Consider the following 23,170-nt stretch of genomic DNA (forward strand, 5'->3'; position numbering starts at 1 on the left):
GAGCAATGAAAGAATGATTACGCTGTAGACCAAACACAATGATCTGAATTCATACAAAGGCATGGCTAGCCGGCTGCCCACGCTGTCTGTCTGTCTGTCTGTCTGTCTGTCTGTCTGTCTGTCTGTCTGTCTGTCTGTCTGTCTGTCTGTCTGTCTGTCTGTCTGTCTGTCTGTCTGTCTGTCTGTCTGTCTGTCTGTCTGCCTGTCTGTCTGTGTCTGAAGTCATAGATACCTGAGGAAAACAACTTTTCTGAAGTTCTTTAGTTTTCCTCAGTTGGTTCAAATGGCAGAACTGAGGAGAAGATTTAGGGAGGACCATAGAGATCAAATATAGTGTTCTATTTTGTGGGGAGGACCGTGTGTATTCAAACCTGTGAAACTCAAGGGTCAGATAGAAACAGAGATCTTATCATTGGAATCAGTTGTGGTACACTTACAGTGCCTAAGGAAAGTCTACACCCCCCTTGGATTTCTTCACATTTTGTGTTACAATGTGCAATTAAAATGGATTTAATTGTTATTTTTCATCAATGATCTACACAAAATACTCTACTCTAATATCACAGTAAAAAAAGATGAATGAAAAATAAAACGCCAATATACCTTGATTAGATAAGTATTCGCCCCCTGAGACAATACATGTTAGAAACACTTTCTTTTAATAGGAGCTTTGCACACCTATATTGTGCAATATTTGCCCATTATTCTTTTCAAAATTCTTCAAGCTCTGTCAAGCTGTTTTGGGATCATGGCTATTCAGCAATTTTCAAGTCTTGCCATAGAGCTTCAAGCAGATTTAAGTCAAAACTGTAACTTGACCACTCAGAAACATTCACTGTTTTCTTGGTAAGCAACTCCAGTGTAGATTTGGCTTTGTGTTATAGGTTATTGTCCTGCTGAAAGGTGAATTCCTTTCCCAGTGTCTGGTGTAAAACAGACTGAAGCAGATTTTCCTCTGTAGGCCAAAAAGTACATTCCTTTACTATATTTTTATGCAGTATTACTTTAGTGCCTTGATGCATGTTTTTATTTTATTTTACCTTTATTTAACTAGGCAAGTCAGTTAAGAACAAATTCTTATTTTCAATGACGGCCTAGGAACAGTGGGCTAACTGCCTTGTTCAGGGGCAGAACGACAGATTTTTACCTTGTCAGCTCGGGGATTCAATCTTGCAACCTTTCGGTTACTAGTCCGACGCTCTAACCACTAGGCTACCTGCCGCCCCTATACATATGCATGGTTTGGAATATTTTTCAAACATTTTTATTCAGTATATTTGTATTCTTCTTTTCACTTTATTGTGGAGTCATAACAATGTTGTTGATCCATGCTCAGTCAATGGCCTCATGGTGACATCCCTAAGCAGTTTCCTTCCTGCAGCTCAGTTCAGAAAGATGACTGCATCTTTGATGTCTGTGTATGCTTAAAGATATATTCAATGTCTTATTTGTTATTGGTACCCATCTACCAATCACTGCCCTTCTTTATGAGGCTTTCAAAAAGCTCCCTGGTCTTTGTAGTTGAATCTGTGCTTGAAATTCAATACTTGACTGAGGGAACTTACAGATGTTGTATGTACAGTATGGAGGACAGAGGAAGGGGTAGTCATTAAAAAATTATTTCACACAGTTTGAGTCCGTATAACTTATTATGTGATTTGTTAAGCCAAATTTAATTTCGGCACTAATTTCGGCTTGCCTAAACAAAGGGGGTGAATACTTATGCAATTACTATTTTAGTTATGACATTTTTACAACATTTACAGTTAAATCTATTTCAATTCCACGTTGTAATGCAACAAAATGTGAAAAAGTTCAAAGGCTTATCATACACTACAGTTGAGAAACAATGGGAAAGTAATTCTGCTTTGAAAGTTGATAAACTTGCAACCCCACTTTTGAGAAAATGGCCCTTGAATGTTTTGGTACTTCTACTGGAGAGCTCTTCTTTGTCTACAGCCATTCAGCATCATACACACCATCTTAAGCCTTAGCCCCACCCATCTCTTTAAGGATTCACATGTGAGGTCATGTGCTAAACAGAGTGAGTACGGTAGTGTACTAAACAACCAAAGATGTCAAGACTAAAGGCTGGTTTCACTACTTCTGTCGACATGTCTGTAGACAGTTGTCGCAGTGACATCATGAACATTCTACTATCGTCCGACATCGTTGTCGTTATGAAAAAATATAAACACAAAAACAACAGGCTGCATGACATCAGCAGCCTGGTGGTCCAAAATAGCATAACTGGTGTATTTTAACACCAATAAACCCATCTGTTTAAAAATGTATTTAGTGTATGTCAATCCAGCAAACCAGGCAACCAAAAGCAACTTTTTAAACAATGTTTTGGTTCGTTTCTAGCTTGTTAACTAGCTAGCTAATGTTAAGTTAGCTGGCTAGCCTGTTAAAATAATGTCCATATCATATAGCTGACAATGTCTTAACTTTAGCTAATTTGTATTCATTATTAAAGGAAAATAAACTCACAACAAGATCATTATTTACAAGTTAATGGCGAGCTAATTACAGATAATAGCTTACGGTTGTGAGTGTGACAAAATAAAAGCAGGGCATTTTACCAGAGAATTTTTTAACTTGGACACTGTCTCATTGGCCTAACGTTATATCCCAAATTGACTTTGGTGCAGGTCATGTTGTTCTTCACATTACCGTCTCTGGTAAACACACACTATATCAAATAAAATCAAAGTTGCATAGTGGAGTCTTTTTGTTTAGACGTGTTGCTAGCTAGCTAAACAATGAACCATAATCCCAACTCATAATGTTAATACCGTGCATGAATCTGCTGGTAGCTAACCAACTTGTCCAATGTTAGCTAGCTATAACTAGCAATGCAAATGGCTCTGAGATACTAATAATATTACTGCACAGATCATACATGTAACGTTAGCTAGTGAGCCAGAGAGCTAACGTTAGCTAGCTAGCTAACAGTACGCTATAACTTGCAATGAAAACAACTTTCTGACAAATTAGAAATGCATAATATCTGAAAATGTAGCTAACTAGACTCTTTTACACGTATACATAGATGAACACTTCTCCCTCTCTGCCATGGTTACCCTTAGTTTGAAGATGTAATTCGGAGACAGGTATTCTATACAACAGCCTTCTGTGTGTTCTCTTTTCGACTCCCTCTGCATATTTTCAATCAAACTCCATCATTTTCTCCATCGCCTTAGCTATCATACACTGCTTCCACCTTGCATTCCACTGATTTCAAAACTCGGTCCTCCAGAAAGTGGAGAGCAACACTTTTTCAGTTCTTGAGAACCACCCAATGAGAGTGGTACAATAAGTGCCTTTGTGCGACAGACATTATCACACACCGTAACAACCTCTGGCTGGGTTTACTTTGGGCTGCTGGGCAGCACGGCATGGTGAGCACTCGTTGTTGTAGAACACATCTGTTTAAAAGGAGCAGATACACCGTTACACCGACCAGGCACTTCCTGTTGTTCCACTTAGCTCACATTGACTCCAGACGAGGTCTATAGCTACAACCACGCACAATACATAGAGATAACCGCATTGCCCTAACCTGACGTTATTGGACAAGTGAAGAAAGGCAGGCACGCACGCACGCATGCACGCACGCACGCACGCACACACAGGGTAAAAAGAAGCTTCGGCAGACCGAGATACGTGCATGGTCGTGACCTGACGTACTGTATTGGGACTGCTAAAAACATGACGTAGTGCAGCCGTCTCAGTGCTTAGGTAGCCCCATCTCTCACAACCGGCCCAGCGTCTCGTTTCCTCCAGACAAGCCTGGTTTATCTCCTCTCGCAGGGCAGTTTATGGACCGACCGGTGGGAAGAGGAAGGGGTGGGATAGGAGGAAGAGGAAAGAGCTGGTTGTGTGAGAGTGTGTGTGGATTGGACAATAGAGACAATTCAGAGGGGTGCGTGTGTGCGCGCGCATATGTGTGTGTGCTCGCTCGCACGTGTCTGTTTATGTGCGTGTGTGCATATGCATGCTTATGTGTGCTAGCTCACACCTGTGTGTGTGTGTTTGTGTATGTGTTTGTGTGTGTGTGTTTGCTGCACACCTGCACAGTTGATTTACAGTGCAACTGCCAGCTGTTGTGAGTAACTGTCTCTGGTGCAGCAGGCCAAGCTGAACCCATTTGTAAGCCACTGTTTTTGATGAATAGTTCTGTTCCCAGTGTTAATTTATTTAATATAGCAGGTGTTACCTATACTTTTGATCTCATGGAAAACACAACAGAATTGATTTACTATGCCAATTTAACCTACTTTTCTTGGTTGCATTCCATAAATCATTAGAGTTTTCCAGTTGCAGAGGGTGATTAGACATCATTTCGGTGCTAACCTGTTTGTGATATGGTGTACTATAGGCTATTGTATTTATGTATCTACCACAGTATAACTTTGTCCAAAACACATTTTCTGGCATTCTTCAACGGTCCTTATTAAATATAAGTCATTAAACTCACTGTACCACTGAAAGGAGGAAATTAAGGACAAGCATACAATGGACTCCTCTGTGCTTTTCCTCTAAACACAGTACCATGTACTAATACAACAATGGAAGTTAGGAACACTCATGAATGTTAAAATGAGATCAACACTTCATAATGGGTTTATATTAAAACCAGTAAAACAACAGGAATGTTCTCATACAGGAACCCGAAACCAGTTTTGCTTTGAATGACCTTTAACTTTGAGAGATTACTGATGAGACCCCCAAAATGTTTTAGCTTTTACTCATTCACATAAACAGTTTTCAAAATGCTTAAGAAGGGTATTTCTGCATCGTCATCTCAGATCACACACGCACACACATCACTCTCCAATGTGGTTTGTTTATGTGCAATCCCCTCATGGGCAGTTAGATGCAAAATGACCTCTCAGCCCGGTGCTCTGAGATGTCCATATTTAGCTTGCTCTCTTAGCCTGATATTTCTAGGGTGGAGGCCAGCCTCCCACCTACACATCTGTCATCCTCTTTCTCTCTTCTCATTGTGGGAAGGGCTTATAACCACTGTGTGTGTGACACACTGCATTCTTATTTGAATGGCCCACGGGGTCTTAGAGGTCTGAGACAGACAGGGATCGCAGCAGTGACACAGTCACGTAACAATGTTCTGTGACAAGGAGAGTTCTACACACACAGACACACACACACGCACTGTGGCGGCAGGTAGCCTAGCAGTTAGAGCGTTTTGCCAGTAACTGAAAGGTCGTTAGTTTGAATTCTAGAGGCGACGAGGTGAAAAATCTGTCTGTGCCCTTGAGCAAGGCACTGAACCCTAATTTCTCCAGGGTTGCTGTTGATAATGGCAGACCTTGGCTGTGACCCCACTCTCCGAGGGTGTCTCAGGGGGTGTTGGGATATGTAAAAAGCACATGTTTTATAAGCAACCACCAAATTACACACACCCCTCGACTTGGTGGCATTTAATTAGTGTGAATGGGAACATAGCAATATTGCACGCTCCTGGCAGTGGGAACCTGTTTGTGTTCCAGACAGACATTACACATGGTGCCAGGTTGCAGTTGTGAATGAGAACTTGTTCTCAACGGGCCTACCTGGTTAAATAAAGGTTAAATAAAAAAAATGGTGACACATCCCATTAATGAAAAGTAATGGGTGTTTACATTCGCTTCATATAGAATCCACTGGTACTGACATGTGGGTCATTCCACTAATTTGGTGCCTTTTGAGTGTAACTTTTTTAAACATTTTGTCACAGAGCAAGAACAATTTCATAAAAACATGTTTTCAGAACTCGAGGTTAAATACATAAGTTACTATAGTAAGTGCCTATTAAGTGCCAAATAAAGTCACAGGGTTGACGATTTCATCTTAAATCAGCCATAAATCCCCTTGTGACAGGGTGAATGGAAGCTTGTTGTGTGCAACAGGGAGTGGCAATTTAAAGCAAGTATCTATGTGTATTCCAGGAAGCCTGGTGAAGTTCCATGGCAGAAATCAGCTAAAGAGTGGTCGGAACCCGGTGTAAATCAGTGATGCCTCGCAACACATCGAACCAATCAAATACCTTGCTTGGGTGGAGCTCCAGATTAGTTTTGTAGGAGCAACAGTTGTGAGGACAAACAAATTCAACAAAACAAGCACTGGTGACAAAACATTTTAGAACATTTGTGGCACGCTGGTTTTCACAGCATTTCTCTGTTCTTTTGAGATGAGCTAAAGCTGCAGCAATGGGGGAGAAATGGTCTACAGTGCTGGCCATATCAATATTTAGACTTAGACTTTTTTAAAGTTTCTGAAGTGTTATTTGGCTGTAAATGCTAGCATGAGGGACAAGACGTAGCTAGCCACAATGAGGTTTGTATCAGGTTTCAGGTAAGACCCAAGTGCAGACTGTGTAGAAGTAACAATGTTTATTGTAACAAAAGGGGAAGGCAAACGACAGATCAAGGCAGGCAGGGGTCGATAATCCAGAGTAGTGGGGCCAAGGTACAGGATGGCAGGCAGGATCAGGGTCAGGGTCAGGCAGAGTGGTCAGGCAGGCGGGCTCGGAGTCAGGACAGGCAAGGGTCAAAACCAGGAGGGTGAGAAAAGAGAAACTGGAAAAAGCAGGAGCTGAGACACAAAACACTAGTAGGTTTGAACAAACAAGACGAACTGGCACAGACAGACAAAACACAGGTATAAATACCCAGGGGATAAGTAGGGAAGATGGGTGACACCTGGAGGGGGGTGGAGACAAGCACAAGGACAGGTGAAACAGATCAGGGCGTGACAGTAGGTATAACTAACTCGCTAGCTACTACCTAGATCTCTTTCTCTCACGATTATAAAGCCAACAAAATGTTACTAAAAACAGAATATTATTGACCTAAAAGGTTAGATGTGTTGGCCCAGTCGCTAGCTTATCCAAGGTCAATAAAGTTATAGGAACAACCTGCATTAATTTTGCAAGCAACATTGCGAAAATGAATTAAATAAAATGAAATTTTACCTGTAATGCTCATCTCCTGTAACCTAATTGTCATCTTCTTATTTTCATACTGTACCTACTAAATTACAAGGGTTGGATTGACACTAAATAATTGTACATGTCAGTACTTAAAAGGCATCTGGTATATGGTTTGCCTCATATACATTATCTACTGGTATTAATTAAGAACATATCTAAACAATGTGTGAGTTTAGCTATTCTCTGCTTCAAATGACTGATGCCCATAAGGCCAGTAATGTCATCATACTGTAGGCCTATGGCTGCATTGGAGATGCAAGACATATGATAAGCTGCGAAACGGATTCACATAGCTGATATACTGAGAGAGAGTGACAAGCAAATATAACAGATTGGAGATTTTACAACTAGACACAAAGGAAATGTTCATTTGAGAACACAACACAGAAACACAGATACATTAGAGACAGAACCCCTTCCTCTCTTTATTGCTGCATTGTGATATGTGATTAATCAACATTAACACTAGTTCATTTCAAATGATATTTTAACAATTAAAACAATTTAAATACCACACCGTGGCAGGTAGGCTAGCGGTTAAGATCGTTGTGGTAGTAAACAAAAGGTTGCATGTTCGAATTCCTGAGCCGACTAGGTAAAAAATCTGTTGGTGCCCTTGAGCAAGGCTCTTAACCCTAATTGCTCTTGTAATTCACTCTGTATAAGAGCGTCTGCTAAATGTCTAAAATGTAAAGAATCAACACTTCAATTCAAAATGTACAAATAAGCTAACTTGTATGTAAAGAGTAAGGCGGCGCCGGGGAAGAAGGCAGACGTTTTACGTCCCTCCAAACGATTGTGTTTTTTGTTTGTTTATTTGCGTTGTTTGTAACTTACTTTTTTACTTATTTTGTACATAATGTTGCCGCTACTGTCTCTTGTGACCGAAAATAACTTCTGGACATCAGGACTGTGATTACTCACCACAGACTGGCAGAATGCTTTTTTTCCTTTAACGAGTCTGACGAGGCCGATGCGAACGATATACTGCTTTCTCGGGAACAGACCCAGATCGCCGTGATTTGCATGAAGAGGAGGGGGAGAAAAAGGGGCCAGAGGGGGGCTTCCTTCTAAGAATTCGTAGGCGATCGAATAAACCCCCACTTCCTTCCATTCTGCTAGCAAACGTGCAATCTTTGGACAATAAAATAGATGACCTACGTGGAAGATTAAACTACCAACGGGACATTCAAAACTGTAATATCTTATGCTGCACGGAGTCGTGGCTGAACGACGACACTATCAACATAAAGCTGGCTGGTTATACGCTGCACCGGCAGGATAGAACAGCGGCGTCTAGTAAGACAAGGGGCGGCGGACTATGTATTTTTGTGAAAAACAGCTGGTGCACGATATCTAAGGAAGTCTTGACCTATTGCTCGCCTGAGGTAGAGTATCTCATGATAAGCTGTAGACCACACTATCGACCTAGAGAGTTTTCATCTGTATTTTTCGTAGTACATACCACCACAGTCAGAGGCTGGAACTAAGAGAGCATTGAATGAGCTGTATTGCGCCATAAGAAAACAAGGAAACGCTCACCCAGAGGCGGCGCTCCTAGTGACTTTAATGCAGGGAAACTTAAATCTGTTTTACCAAATTTCTATCAGCATGTTATATGTGCAACCAGAGGAAAAGAAATCTGACCATAATTCTATCCTCCTGATCCCTGCTTACAAGCAAAAATTAAAGCAGGAAGTACCAGTGACTAGATCAATAAAAAAGTGGTCAGATGAAGCAGATGCTAAGCTACAGGACTGTTTTGCTAGCACAGACTGGAATAAGTTCCGGGATTCCTCCGATGGCATTGAGGAGTACACCACATCAGTCACTCGCTTTATCAATATGTGCATCGATGACGTCATCCCCACAGTGACCGTATACCTCAACCAGAAGCCATGGATTACAGGCAACATCTGCACTGAGCTAAAGGCTAGAGCTGCCGCTTTCAAGGAGCAGGAATCAAACCCGGAAGCTTATAAGAAATCCCGCTATGCCCTCCGACGAACCATCAAACAGGCAAAGCATCAATACTAGACCAAGATCGAATCGTACTACACCGGCTCTGACGCTCGTCGGATGTGGCAGGGCTTGCAAACCATTACAGACTACAAAGGGAAGCACAGCCGAGAGCTGCCCAATGACATGAATGTTGACCTTTAAACAGGTCAACATTCACAAGGCCGCAGGGCCAGATGGATTGCCAGGACGAGTACTGCAAGCATGCACTGATCAACTGGCAAGTGTCTTCACTGACATTTTCAACCTCTCCCTGTCTGAGTCTGTAATACCAACATGTTTTAAGCAGACCACCGTAGTGCTTGTGCCCAAGAACACTAAGGTTACCTGCCTAAATGACTACCGACCCGTAGCACTCACGTCTGTAGCCATGAAGTGCTCTGAAAGGCTGGTCATGGCTCACATCAACACCATTATCCCAGAAACCCTAGACCCACTCCAATTTGCATACCGCCCCAACAGATCCACAGATGATGCAATCTCTATTCCACTCCACACTGCCCTTTTCCCACCTGGACAAAAGGAACTCCTATGTGAGAATGCTAACCCTAACCCTAACCCTAAACCATAGTGTCCTCAAAGCTCATCACTAAGCTAAGGACACTGGGACTAAACACCTCCCTCTGCAACTGGATCCTGGACTTTCTGATGGGCCGCCCCCAGGTGGTAAGGTTAGGTAACAACACATCCGCCTCGCTGATGCTCAACACGGGCCCCTCAGGGGTGCGTGCTTAGTCCCCTCCTGTACTCCCTGTTCACTCATGACTGCACGGCCAGGCACGACTCCAAAACCAAATCAAATGTATTTATATAGCCCTTCTTACATCAGCTGATATCTCAAAGTGCTGTACAGAAACCCAGCCTAAAACCACAAACAGCAAGCAATGCAGGTGTAGAAGCACGGTGGCTAGGAGCAACTCCCTGGAAAGGCCAAAACCTAGGTCGAAACCTAGAGAGGAACCAGGCTATGAGGGGTGGCCAGTCCTCTTCTGGCTGTGCCGGGTGGAGATTATAACAGAACATGGCCAAGATGTACAAATGTTCATAAATGACCAGCATGGTCAAATAATAGTAATCACAGGGGTTGTCGAGGGTGCAACAGGTTAGTACGGCCAGGTGGACTGGGGACAGCAAGGAGTCATCATGCCAGGTAGTCCTCAGGCATGGTCGTAGGGAAAGGAGAAAGAGGGCTAGCTTTCAGAGAAGAAGAAAGAAAGAAAGAAAGAAAGAAAGAAAGAAAGAAAGAAAGAAAGAAAGAAAGAAAGAAAGAAAGAAAGAAAGAAAGGATGAAAGGATGAAAGGATGAAAGAGAGAAAGAAAGAGAGAGCATACTTAAATTCACACAGGACACCGGATAAGACAGGAGAAATACTCCAGATATAACAGACTAACCCTAGCCCCCCGACACATAAACTACTGCAGCATAAATACTGGAGGCTGAGACAGGAGGGGTCAGGAGACACTGGCCCCATCCGATGATACCACCGACAGGGCCAAACAGGCAGGATATAACCCCACGCACTTTGCCAAAGCACAGCCCCCACACCACTAGAGGGATACCTTCAACCACCAACTTACCATCCTGAGACAAGGCCGAGTATAGCCCACAAAGATCTCCGCCACGGCACAACCCAAGGGGGGGCGCCAACCCAGACAGGAAGACCACGTCAGTGACTCAACCCACTCAAGTGATGCTCCCCTCCTAGGGACGGCATGGAAGAGCACCAGTAGGCCAGTGACTCAGCCCCTGTAATAGGGTTAGAGGCAGAGAATCCCAGTGGAGAGAGCGGAACTGGCCAGGCAGAGACAGCAAGGGTGGTTCGTTGCTCCAGTGCCTTTCCGTTCACCTTCACACTCCTGGGCCAGACTACACTCAATCATAGGACCCACTGAAGAGATGAGTCTTCAATAAAGACTTAAAGGTTGAGACCGAGTCTGTGTCTGTCACATGGGTAGGCAGACCATTCCATAAAAATGGAGCTCTATAGGAGAAAGCCCTGCCTCCAGTTGTTTGCTTAGAAATTCTAGGGACAATTAGGAGGCCTGCGTCTTGTGACCATAGCATACGTGTAGGTATGTACAGCAGGACCAAATCAGAAAGATAGGTAGGAGCAAGCCCATGTAATGCTTTGTAGGTTAGCAGTAAAACCTTGAAATCAGCCCTTGCCTTAACAGGAAGCCAGTGTAGGGAGGCTAGCACTGGAGTAATATGATCAAATTTTTTGGTTCTAGTCAGGATTCTAGCAGCCATATTTAGCACTAACTGAAGTTTATTTAGTGCTTTATCCGGGTAGCCGGAAAGTAGAGCATTGCAGTAGTCTAATCTAGAAGTAACAAAATCATGGATTAATTTTTCTGCATCATTTTTGGACAGAAAATGTCCGAGGTCCTTCACAGTTTTATTTGAGACGACTGTACAACCATTGAGATTAATTGTCAGATTCAACAGAAGATCTCTTTGTTTCTTGGGACCTCGAACAAGCATCTCTGTTTTGTCCGAGTTTAAAAGTAGAACGTTTTCAGCCATCCACTTCCTTATGTCTGAAACACAGGCTTCCAGTGAGGGCAATTTTGGGGCTTCACCATGTTCAATCGAAATGTACAGCTGTGTGTCATCTGCATAGCAGTGAAAGTTAACGTTATGTTTCTGAATGACATCTCCAAGAGGTAAAATATATAGTGAAAACAATAGTGGTCCTAAAACAGAACCTTGAAGAACACCGAAATTTAGAGTTGATTTGTTAGAGGACAAACCATCCACAGAGACAAACTGATATCTTTCCGACAGATAAGATCTAAACCAGGCCAGAACTTGTCCGTGTAGACCAATTTGGGTTTCCAATCTCTCCAAAAGAATGTGGTGATCGATGGTATCAAAAGCAGCACTATGGTCTAGCAGCACGAGGACAATACCCCATAATCAACACACAATACCCCGTAATGACAAAAAAAAAAATAATGTTGTTTTTTGCAAATGTATTAAAAATAAAAATGGAAATATCACATTTACATAAGTATTCAGACCCTATACTCAGTACTTTGTTCAGTCTTGGTTTCATCAGACCAGAGAATCTTGTTTCTCATGGTCTGAGAGTCCTTTAGGTGCCTTTTGGCAAACTCCAAGCGGACTGTCATGTGCCTTTTACTGAGGAGTGGCTTCCGTCTGGCCACTCTACCATAAAGGTCTGATTCGTGGAGTGTTGTAGAGATGGTTCTCCTTCTGGAAGGTTCTCCCATCTCCACAGAGGAACTCTGGAGCTCTGTCAGAGTGATCATCGGTTTGGGTTCTTGGTCACCTCCCTGACCAAGGCCCTTCTCTCCCGATTGCTCAGTTTGGCCGGGCGTCCACCTCTAGGAATAGTCTTGGTGGTTCCAAACTTCTTAAATTTAAGAATGATGGAGGACACTATGTTCTTGGGAACTTTCAATGCTGCAGAAATGTTTTTGGTACCCTTCCCCAGATCTGTGCCTCGACACAATCCTGTCTCGGAGCTCTATGAACAATTCCTTCAACCTCATGGCTTGGTTTTTGCTCTGACATGCACTGTCAACTGTGGGACCTTATATAGACAGGTGTGTGCCTTTCCAAATCATATCCAATCAATTTAATTTACCACAGGGGGACTCCAATCAAGTTCTAGAAACATCTCAAGGATGATCCATGGAAACGGGATGCACCTGAGCTCAATTACAAGTTTCATAGCAAAGTGTCTGAATGCTTATGTAAATAAGGTATCTGTGTTTTATTTTTATACATTTGCAAAAACATCGAAATACCTGTTTTCATTTAGTGTGTGGATTATGAGGAAAAAATGTATTTAATCTATTTTAGAATAAGGCTGTAACGTAACAAAATGTGGAAAAAGTCAAGGGGTCTGAATACTTTCCGAAGGCACTGTAGGTAGGTCTACACATATAAGTTATGGCATATAGGATATAAACTTAATCTCTTGGGAAATTCATTGGGACCTTTTCCTTCATCTGCAAATAGTCTTTCATTGCTTTCCATATCTGAGGATAGAAAACAATCATGAAGAAACAGGCTTCATACTCAAATTTGACAGCACTAAGTATGATGTTGCTATTATTTGTTGAGGGCACTGCTCTCTACTGGTTACAATCATACCTCACAAACCGGAACCACTACATCTACATCTCCCGGAACCACTACATCTCCCTCAATGGCCACACTTCAGACTGCATTTTTAGAGGGTGTCGCCCAGGGCTCTGTGCTGGGTCCCTTACTCTTCCTCATCTACATCCTCCCCCTTGGTCAGATCCTCTGTCACTTCAACCTTGACTTCCACTGCTATGCCGATGACACCCAGATCTACCTCAGCACCAAATCCCTCCTCATCCCACCTCTGACCCACATTGAATCCTGCCTCTCTGCAATAAAAACAACACTTCCTTAAGCTCAACAGTGATAAAACAGAACTCCTCCTCCACCCTCACCAAAGCTGGCAACCTCACCCTCATCATTGACGACACCACTGTCTCTCCCTCCCTCCATGCACGAAACCTTGGCTCAATCCTGGACTCCAAACTCTCATTTGCCCACCACATAAGACAGACTGTCAAAACCTCATTCTCCCACCTCCGTAACATTGCCAAAGTCAGGTCTTCCTTCTCCCGTCCTGCCGCTGAAACTCTCATACGTGCATTCATCTCCTCCCGTCTTGACGACTGCATCTCACAACTCTCCAGCATCAACTCAAGGTTCAAAACTCTCCTCACCCACACCAAGTCCTGGTAGCACTTCGGTGACAGGGCCTTCTCCAGGGTTGCTCCTAGGCTCTGGAACTCCCTTCCTCCAGCCATCCATGACTCAGAGTCCATTAATATCTTTCAGTCTCTCCTAAAGCCCCACCTCTTTGACAAGGCCTACCCTTAAGGCTCCCCTCCACACACCTGTACAAGCAAAGAAATAAGACACTCCTCTCTTCACCATACTGAGCAGCACCTAACCCTTACCCTCCTCCTTACCCTACACCGGGTTCATATCCAAATCCCAACCGACCCATACACTGATTCATTACACTCTTTCCCTTCTTTGAGCCCACCCCTCTCTTTATTCATGTTTTGTTTAGTCTGATGCTTTGATTTGACTCCTGTTGTTTTTCTTTTTCATTTCTATAATTGTAAAGCGACTTTGGGTCCTTGAAAAGCGCTATATAAGTATGTATTATTATTATCAAGCAGTATTCAACTGAAATCGTTTGCATGGATAGTTCAACAAACTCTGTGTGAGAATTTTGGCACACATACTTAGGCATGCATCTGGCACTTGCCATTTCACATAAAAAACATTACACACTATCATAGAAATCACTTAGCTAAAGTAATCAAACAACAGTAGCCTCTTTGGAGTTTCTGTATTGCCCATCCGAGTACAGAGTGCGCCATTTCCAACCCTTAATCTTTCCATTTCAGAATACAGTGTCCTGACCAGCAGCAGAGAACACTGTGCAGCCCAATAAAAGAGGGGGAAAACAACACCTCTCCTCTATGTTCTAATACTAAAGGGCAACTAACTGCAGCCTTGTCATCTGCTAGATGAGTCTATATCCCAATAAATCACCAGGGTGTAACCGGTACTCTGGCTGCCACTGCACCACGTTTGAAGTGGCTCCTGGCTTGCAGTGGGTCCCGGCTGCAGCTGCCAGTCCTCCAGGGCTCAGTCAGTCCCAGCCCCTTATGGTTATGACCAGTGGTGTAAAAATTACCCAATTGTCATAGTTGAGTAAAAGTAAAAGATACCTTAGTAGAAAATGACTCAAGTAAAACTGAAAGTCATCCAGTGAAATACTACTTGAGTAAAAGTCCAGAAGTATTTGGTTTTAAATATACTCAATTATCAAAAGTAAATGTTATTGCTAAAATATACTTAAGTATCAAAAGTAAAAGGACAAGTATAAATAATTTCAAATTCATTATATTAATCAAACTGGACCTCATCATTGAAATTTTTTTTTTTTTTACGATAGCCAGGGGCACGCACCAACACTTAGACATAAGTGCTTTTGGGTGTCAGGGAAAATGTATGGAGTAAAAAGTACATCATTTTCTTTAGGAATGTAGTGAAGTAAAAGTAATAATGTAAAAAAATATATATAAATAGTAAAGTACAGATACCCCAAAAAACAACTTAAGTAGTACTTTCAAGTATTTTTACTTAAGTACTTTACACCACTAGTTATGACTAAGGGGCCACACTGCCAGGCACATCACCTGCACAGTTCTCTTCCTTCTACCCATCTCTCCCAGCTGCACACACGCACGCACACACATACAGACACTTGTAGACACACACACGCACGCACACACACATACATACATACAGACACTCGCCTGTGTACACTGTGTACAAGGGGCACATGGATAAAAGGAGTTCTGTCTGTTTACAGTGTGCTCTGGCCACAATGCGTGCAGTGGCCTGATACCGCTCTGGGGACATGACACATGCATTCTGCTGGCAGTGTTCCCTCCGTTTCTCTCCCTCAGCCTGTGAGACAGGCTTTCCTCTGTTTGTTTTGGTTCTCATTTGGCGCGGCATTGGCACGACCCTCTCATGCAGAGGAAAGCATGGCTGGTGGATTGGTTGAGAGCCACATGCTTTGCGGAGATGGTTTCAAACAAAGCACATGTGTTGTGAGTTGAAATGCTACGGTGGGAAAAGTTTATGTTGAGTCAATTATCTATGTGGCCGTGCCATGTCCTGACATCCAGTGTCCACCCATAAGTTATGGAATAAGTACTAAATGTACTGAAATAATGACCGTAATATTTTGATGTATTTGATGTAATAATATGTCACATCAATAAGTCACATCTCTCATGTTTATGCCTATAGTACTATAGTATAGTACAGTATACACTATAGTATACACATATACACATATCAGCAGTCACTGTGCTCTAACATCAAAACTGCAGTGAATTTCACCCCCTCACCATCATCTTCATCAGGCATAGCTGCTCAAATAAGATGTCCAATACTGCTCTCTAGTGGCAAGAATGAAGTCAATCACGTTGAATGGATTTACAGTGAATTTCCCATTTACTTGCATTGACTCAGTCTAGAATCCCTGCCAATACTGTCCGTGTTGTTGTTCTTCACTCTGATTGCTGTACCTCTCCTGTGTCATCTAGGTGATGGACAGTTCCATGCCTCTGATTGGTGAGCACGTGGAGGAGGACAGGCAGCTGATCACTGATCTAGTGATCAATAAGATGTGCAGCGTGCTGCTCGGGATCAACACACCACAGCCCAGCGCTGTGAAGGTACATTTCTTTCACCTCCTCTCCAGAGTGTAACACTATTATGGATTTGCATTTTAATTTAGTATCTAGATTTGATCTCAAAATTGCTTCAAATAAGCCCTTGTGTAGGGAGTATATCAAACCAGCCATGCATCATGTACTATTACTGTCCATTTTCAATGCTTTTCATTTCACAGCCACAGATGACCCAGCCAAGAAGGGCCCAAGGTAAAGAGACCTCCATCGACATCTTATCACCAGTTTGATTGCTACAACAATTGATTGCTGTTGTCGTGAAGATGAATATTATGATAGTGTTGAGAAATACACATAGTAGTGCCTTGAGTCTCTGAGACGAAACACGAGTGTGTGTTCGCTCTGCAGGTGGGCATCGCTCTGGCTCTAGTTCTCCCTCCCAGTCAGCCCAGGGTTCTCCTCAGCGAGCCCGCTCAGCTAACACCTCTCCCAGCCAGGCCTTCCAGCCCGGACCCATCCCACCTCCCGTCGCCACCGGCCCCGGCTCCCAGAAACAACCTCCTCAACTGAAGTAAGTCAACGCATCAAATGCCTTAAATCTCATCTCCATGGTCATAGCTGTTAACATGGGTGTGTAATACTAATACTAACTTAACAGAAGAATATAATTAAGCAATAAGGCATGAGGGGGTGTGGTATATGGCCAATATACCACGGCTGAGGGCTGTTCTTACGCACGACTCAACGCGGAGTGCCTGGATACAGCCCTGAGCCATGGTATGTTGGCCATATACCACAAATCCCCAAGGTGCCTTATTGCTTTTATAAACTGGTTACCAACGTAATTAGAACAGTAAAAATAAATATTTTGTCATACCCGTGGTATACGATGTGATGTACCACGGCTTTCAGCCAATCAGCATTCAGGGCTCAAACCACCCAGTTTAGAATTTCATATGCTGGCCATATACCACACCTCCTCTGGCCTTATTGCTTAATTAGAATAGTAAAGAACTCTACTGTGTTACGTACAAGACCTCTAGTAAAAGTTCTGTGAAAACCTTAAACTGTCGTCTTTTCATTAAAATCTTTACTTTCTGGGTAAAACTAGGAATATATCTACTTGGAGCAGATCTGTGCAGATGCCATAAACGGCTGCTAGATGGAGACATTGTATAGAGATTTTACCGCTCCTGTAGCTCGACACTTCCTGTTTACAGAAATACTCTATTATAATCTCTGACATGTCCACATTTGTTCCTGTTTAATGGCTATTAATAAATGGCCTGCATTTACAGGATGCTCAGCTCCAGCCACCCCTTCAGATAATATGTGATAAAACTACCTCTTGAGTTTTGATTCTCCCGTAACTCCTCCCTAGTTCAACGTGTATTGGCTGTACATGGCAAAGGGGTTGTCGGTTGGGCAATTTACAACTAGATTTCTCCACAACCATTGCCCAGTTTACCTCCTGGCTCGGATACACAACTAAAGTTGACTATATTTCTGTCCAAGCTGACAGTCGTTGGCTTTGCTATAATAAACATGAACATGTGTCTTCTAAGATTAAGCTCCTTTGTTCAAATCTTGTTGGCCTTAGAGAGCAAAGTGCATTAGTTTATTCCCTGTTGTGTGTGCTGTTGGCCAGCCTCTGTTGATCAAACTGCAGTAGCAAAGTTGGCAGAATATGACCCCCTCACCCCTCTTCACACATGAATGCATGCAAACATACACACACATACATCCACCATCTCCATGTTGCATGCCCCTCAAGCCTCAGCCTCACTCTCACTTTCGCACCTTGCAGCAAATCCCAGTCACTCACCAACACCTTCACTGAGACCCTGAAAGGGAACGCCACGGACGACGAGGCCAAGGCAGAGACCATCCGCAGCCTGCGGCAGTCCTTCGCCAGCCTCTTCTCCGACTAACTTCAACAGACTCCTCCTATCCATCCGCCTACTATCAGCCATTAGCCATCGGCCTCCAGAAGAGCTCCACGATACTAATCTGTTACAGAGCACGCTCAGTCAACCCACAGAGCAAAAGCTTCCTGTCCACCACTTCCTACTTCCTGTTCTTATCCATAAATGGCAGGTAGAGAGCATCCACCTCTCAGAATCATCCGTCAAATAAAAAAAGACAAAATTGGGCTATAGTTCATCTTGTACTGCTTGGTTGTTGTAGTTCAGATGTCAGTTTGCATTCTGTTTGTCATTTCATCAAATGTTCATCATCTGATTCATTCTTTTGTTTTGGTCATAATGTGTTTATCAACTTCAAGGATGTTGATATACTTTGGAAGATAAAGGATATATTACAGTATTTAGAAATGACCCATAATAGTGTATGAGCTAGGTTCACCAGCAATGCTTAGCATCTTGCCAGTCTCATTTCACAGAAATACTATTGCCATGTCTTGTAGACCCATACATATTGATTGGCGGATTTAGTTACTATATAATGATTTGTGATTTTGCTTTGGCCTTTGATTACCAAAGTCATTTTTGATTAAAATTCCTTGTATTAGGTCAAAATAGTTTAGGCTATATACTGTACCTGTCAATTTGCAATTTTACAAGGCGGAAATATTATCTTAAGTCTTCCATCACAGACAATTCTTCCCCAAGTTCTAAGCTTTATGAACTATCCAGTGTAAATAGCGCTATGAACAATTTTTTTAATATTGGGCGTTTGATTCACTACTACTCTCTTGCTGTGTATTGAAAGGTGAAAATATGTACATAACACAAAGAAGAAGTTCTGACATCTTTGCTTCAGTGGTTATACGATCAGTTACCTTTAATTCTGTACACACTGTAAGGTTGAAAATACTCCTGGGAGAATTACATTTAGTTTTCATCCTTGGGGTTTGAATTTTGAAGCGTTGTCGACCTAAGAATAGACATGATTTGCAATGTGTTTATCTGTCTATAGCTTGCATCCACTTCAGGAAATGACAAAGTCGTCCTGTAACCTAATACTCAGCTAACACATATGCACAGATTGTAGCTACGGTAACGATACTATCGGATGTTAGCTGAGTGTCCATATTATTCCCCCCCATCATCTCATTATAATAGAGAAGGACAGACTAATCACATGACTGGCTAGTTTATTCTTTTGACTTTAAGTGCAAACATTTTAAGTCTCTGCGCCCAAATTGATTCTCTGTTTAAGGTATTATTTCTGACTGGTATGAAAAATGACAATTCTATTTCATGGATTGAATATTGTCCCCATACTTTATTTGTAGTAATTCCACTTCAAGTCCCACTATCAGCAATATTGGTGAAATTAATCTTGCTCTCCAACTTGATTTAAATACATTTAACAATTATTAAGATTGTCTTTTCACTTTCAAACTGTATTTATTGTCCTGAACATACAGTGAGGGAAAAAAGTATTTGATCCCCTGCTGATTTTGTACGTTTGCTCACTGACAAAGAAATTATCAGTCTATAATTTTAATGGTAGGTTTATTTGAACAGTGAGAGACAGAATAACAACAAAAAAATCCAGAAAAACGCATGTCAAAAATGTTATAAATTGATTTGCATTTTAATGAGGGAAATAAGTATTTGACCCCTCTGCAAAACATGACTTAGTACTTGGTGGCAAAACCCTTGTTGGCAATCACAGAGGTCAGACGTTTATTGTAGTTGGCCACCAGGTTTGCACACATCTCAGGAGGGATTTTGTCCCACTCCTCTTTGCAGATCTTCTCCAAGTCATTAAGGTTTCGAGGCTGACGTTTGGCAACTCGAACCTTCAGCTCCCTCCACAGATTTTCTATGGTATTAAGGTCTGGAGACTGGCTAGGCCACTCCAGGACCTTAATGTGCTTCTTCTTGAGCCACTCCTTTGTTGCCTTGGCCGTGTGTTTTGGGTCATTGTCATGCTGGAATACCCATCCACGACCCATTTTCAATGCCCTGGCTGAGGGAAGGAGGTTCTCACCCAAGATTTGACGGTACATGGCCCCGTCCATCGTCCCTTTGATGTGGTGAAGTTGTCCTGTCCCCTTAGCAGAAAAACACCCCCAAAGCATAATGTTTCCACCTCCATGTTTGACGGTGGGGATGGTGTTCTTGGGGTCATAGGCAGCATTCCTCCTCCTCCAAACACGTCAAGTTGAGTTGATGCCAAAGAGCTCCATTTTGGTCTCATCTGACCTCAACACTTTCACCCAGTTGTCCTCTGAATCATTCAGATGTTCATTGGCAAACTTCAGACGGGCATGTATATGTGCTTTCTTGAGCAGGGGGACCTTGCGGGCGCTGCAGGATTTAAGTCCTTCACGGCGTAGTGTGTTACCAATTGTTTTCTTGGTGACTATGGTCCCAGCTGCCTTGAGATCATTGACAAGATCCTCCCGTGTAGTTCTGGGCTGATTCCTCACCGTTCTCATGATCATTGCAACTCCACGAGGTGAGATCTTGCATGGAGCCCCGGGCTGAGGGAGATTGACAGTTCTTTTGTGTTTCTTCCACTTGCGAATAATCACACCAACTGTTGTCACCTTCTCACCATGCTGCTTGGCGATGGTCTTGTAGCCCATTCCAACCTTGTGTAGGTCTACAATCTTGTTCCTGACATCCTTGGAGAGCTCTTTGGTCTTGGCCATGGTGAAGAGTTTGGAATATGATTGATTGATTGCTTCTGTGGACAGGTGTCTTTTTTACAGGTAACAAGCTGAGATTAGGAGCACTCCCTTTAAGAGTGTGCTCCTAATCTCAGCTCGTTACCTGTATAAAAGACACCTGGGAGCCAGAAATCTTTCTGATTGAGAGGGGGTGAAATACTTATTTCCCTCATTAAAATGCAAATCAATGTATAAAATTTTTGACATGCGTTTTTCTGGATTTTTTTGTTGTTATTTTATCTCTCACTGTTCAAATAAACCTACCATTAAAATTATAGACTGATCATTTCTTTGTCAGTGGGAAAACATACAAAATCAGCAGGGGATCAAATACTTTTTTCCCTCACTGTATATGCCAATCATAGTAAGGTATTATTATCAAAATGGACCAAATTATGTGCTTGTATTTTAAAACCTGTGTGTTTGAATTATTTTGTCTCTGTTAAATGTGAAATGCTTCTTCAATTCAAAGTACTGAATACTATGAAAAGCCATAACAAAACTATGATTTACTGAAAAATGTTTTTTTTTTTTTTTTTACAATATGGTCATGATGTTGATATATCAAAATGTTTACTCGTTATCACTGTGAGTGTTAGTTATGCTTCTAAGAATTCAATCATTTTACTTCTACTAGTGTTAACTTATAGTGTACATGGTATAATGCTGTAAACTTGTGAATGCCACACCTCCATATTTGGATGCCACACATCCATGGTGATTTATTTACTCATTTGTTAATTGACAATTTCAGTAAGCAAATAATGTTAATTAAGCACTGAAGAAATTCAGAATTGAGTGGTGAGGTCATCTAGTAACTACCTCAATTCCAGCAAGCTGTGATGCTAGTAGTAGTTACCACTAATACTCTGAAGTGGGTGAAATTAAGACAAAAAAAGGGAATGGCTTTCATTTGACCTAATCTGTATGTCTGCATGTAATCCTACAATTTTAATCCTAACATTCATACAGTAAATTTGATGTACTGTGCTGTCTCTCAAGTAGTTATTCTCTGTTAGTAAAAGGCAATGCACCCATAGATGAGTCTGTTATCTACAGTCAATAACTAAATGAATATGACATGGTTTTCATATCATGATTTACATTTACATGTCATTGCAATGAAGAATTAACGGCAATAGCCCTTAAAAGATGTGTGTTTATTAAAGTGTGCCCGATGCCATTCAACAGATGCTCAGAAGTCATCTACACCAGCGTTGAATAGTCGTCCTCCTCTCTTATTTCCAATCTAACAGAACTTGCTGTCACATGTCCTTTTATGATGAGTATCTGCTGGAAGGCATTGTGTGCCCCCCTGTGTATTATTGATATAAGTGTGGCATGAAAACTGACCCCTGGTGTGCCTCTGGTGTAACAATGTCATGTAAATAATTGCTATTGTCTGGCTGCTTATAATGTATGAAGTGTGTGATGCATAATGTGCGTTCGTGTTATTAATGCAAGTCATTTTAACATTGTTTTGTTATTTTGTTCAGTTTTTATTAAAAGTGACATATTTTATTACACTTACAGTGGTAAGTCTTTTATTTTTCGTATTGACAAGGCAGCGTACAGTGCTGGGTAGCGATGATTATAAACCCCTATTTTACAACCATGTAACATCCCATTCTCCATCTCAGGTAGTGTAGAATGCATAACATAATGTCCCCATTGTCTTTGTCATAAGGAATACCCTGACACGTGATCTTTAGGATGTGAAACTCATAGAACACAGAGGATTTACAAGGTGAGTGTAGTGCCACTACACCACACTTAGCTACTTAATTGATCAGGGCCCGGTTTCACAAAAGCATCTTGAGGCTATATTCATTTTAGAACCATAGGATCCTATGGTTCTAACAATGAACTTAGCCTTAAGCTTCTTTTGGGAAACTGGGCACAGTTCAGTGTTTGCCTAAATTAAAACCCACCTGGTCTTCAAAGTTGGTTAAACAAATATAAAAATGTAGGCCTGCGGCACTACGGCATCCCTGGAGTAGGGGATTGGCAACAGCCCGGGCCCATTCCATAACAAATCATTTTCTGGATTCCTTACTTTCCTGTGATCTGGATGGTTAAGAGGTGAGTAAGTGAGTGATAAAGTTAATGTCCCTCAGGTGAGTGTTCTGTGACGGATCTAAAGCTCTTGATCCACAGGTTAGTTTAGATGAGGATTACAAACAGGATTAAAAACATACCTGTACATATCAGCTGAGTAACATTACACTGGCCTCAGTCTCTGTAAAGAGTTTTCTTTTTAGTCAAAACAC

The 23,170-nt window shown here is 42.0% G+C and overlaps 1 protein-coding gene across 1 annotated transcript in view; it reads left to right on the top strand.

Moving 5' to 3' along the window:
- Positions 1-19,686, top strand: part of LOC106576044 (synapsin-3) — a 151,880-nt gene extending 132,194 nt beyond the window's left edge. Inside the window, exons 11-14 of the mRNA XM_045699696.2 lie at positions 16,169-16,300; positions 16,477-16,507; positions 16,664-16,826; positions 18,063-19,686. Of these exons, the coding sequence (XP_045555652.2) occupies positions 16,169-16,300; positions 16,477-16,507; positions 16,664-16,826; positions 18,063-18,186 (450 nt within the window). The 3' untranslated portion in view covers positions 18,187-19,686. The remainder of the gene's footprint in view (positions 1-16,168; positions 16,301-16,476; positions 16,508-16,663; positions 16,827-18,062) is intronic.
- Positions 19,687-23,170: the final 3,484 nt, after the last annotated feature.

The sequence above is a fragment of the Salmo salar genome, chromosome 17 (assembly GCF_965601325.2).
Source record: "Salmo salar chromosome 17, fSalSal1, whole genome shotgun sequence".
Classification (NCBI taxonomy): domain Eukaryota; kingdom Metazoa; phylum Chordata; class Actinopteri; order Salmoniformes; family Salmonidae; genus Salmo; species Salmo salar.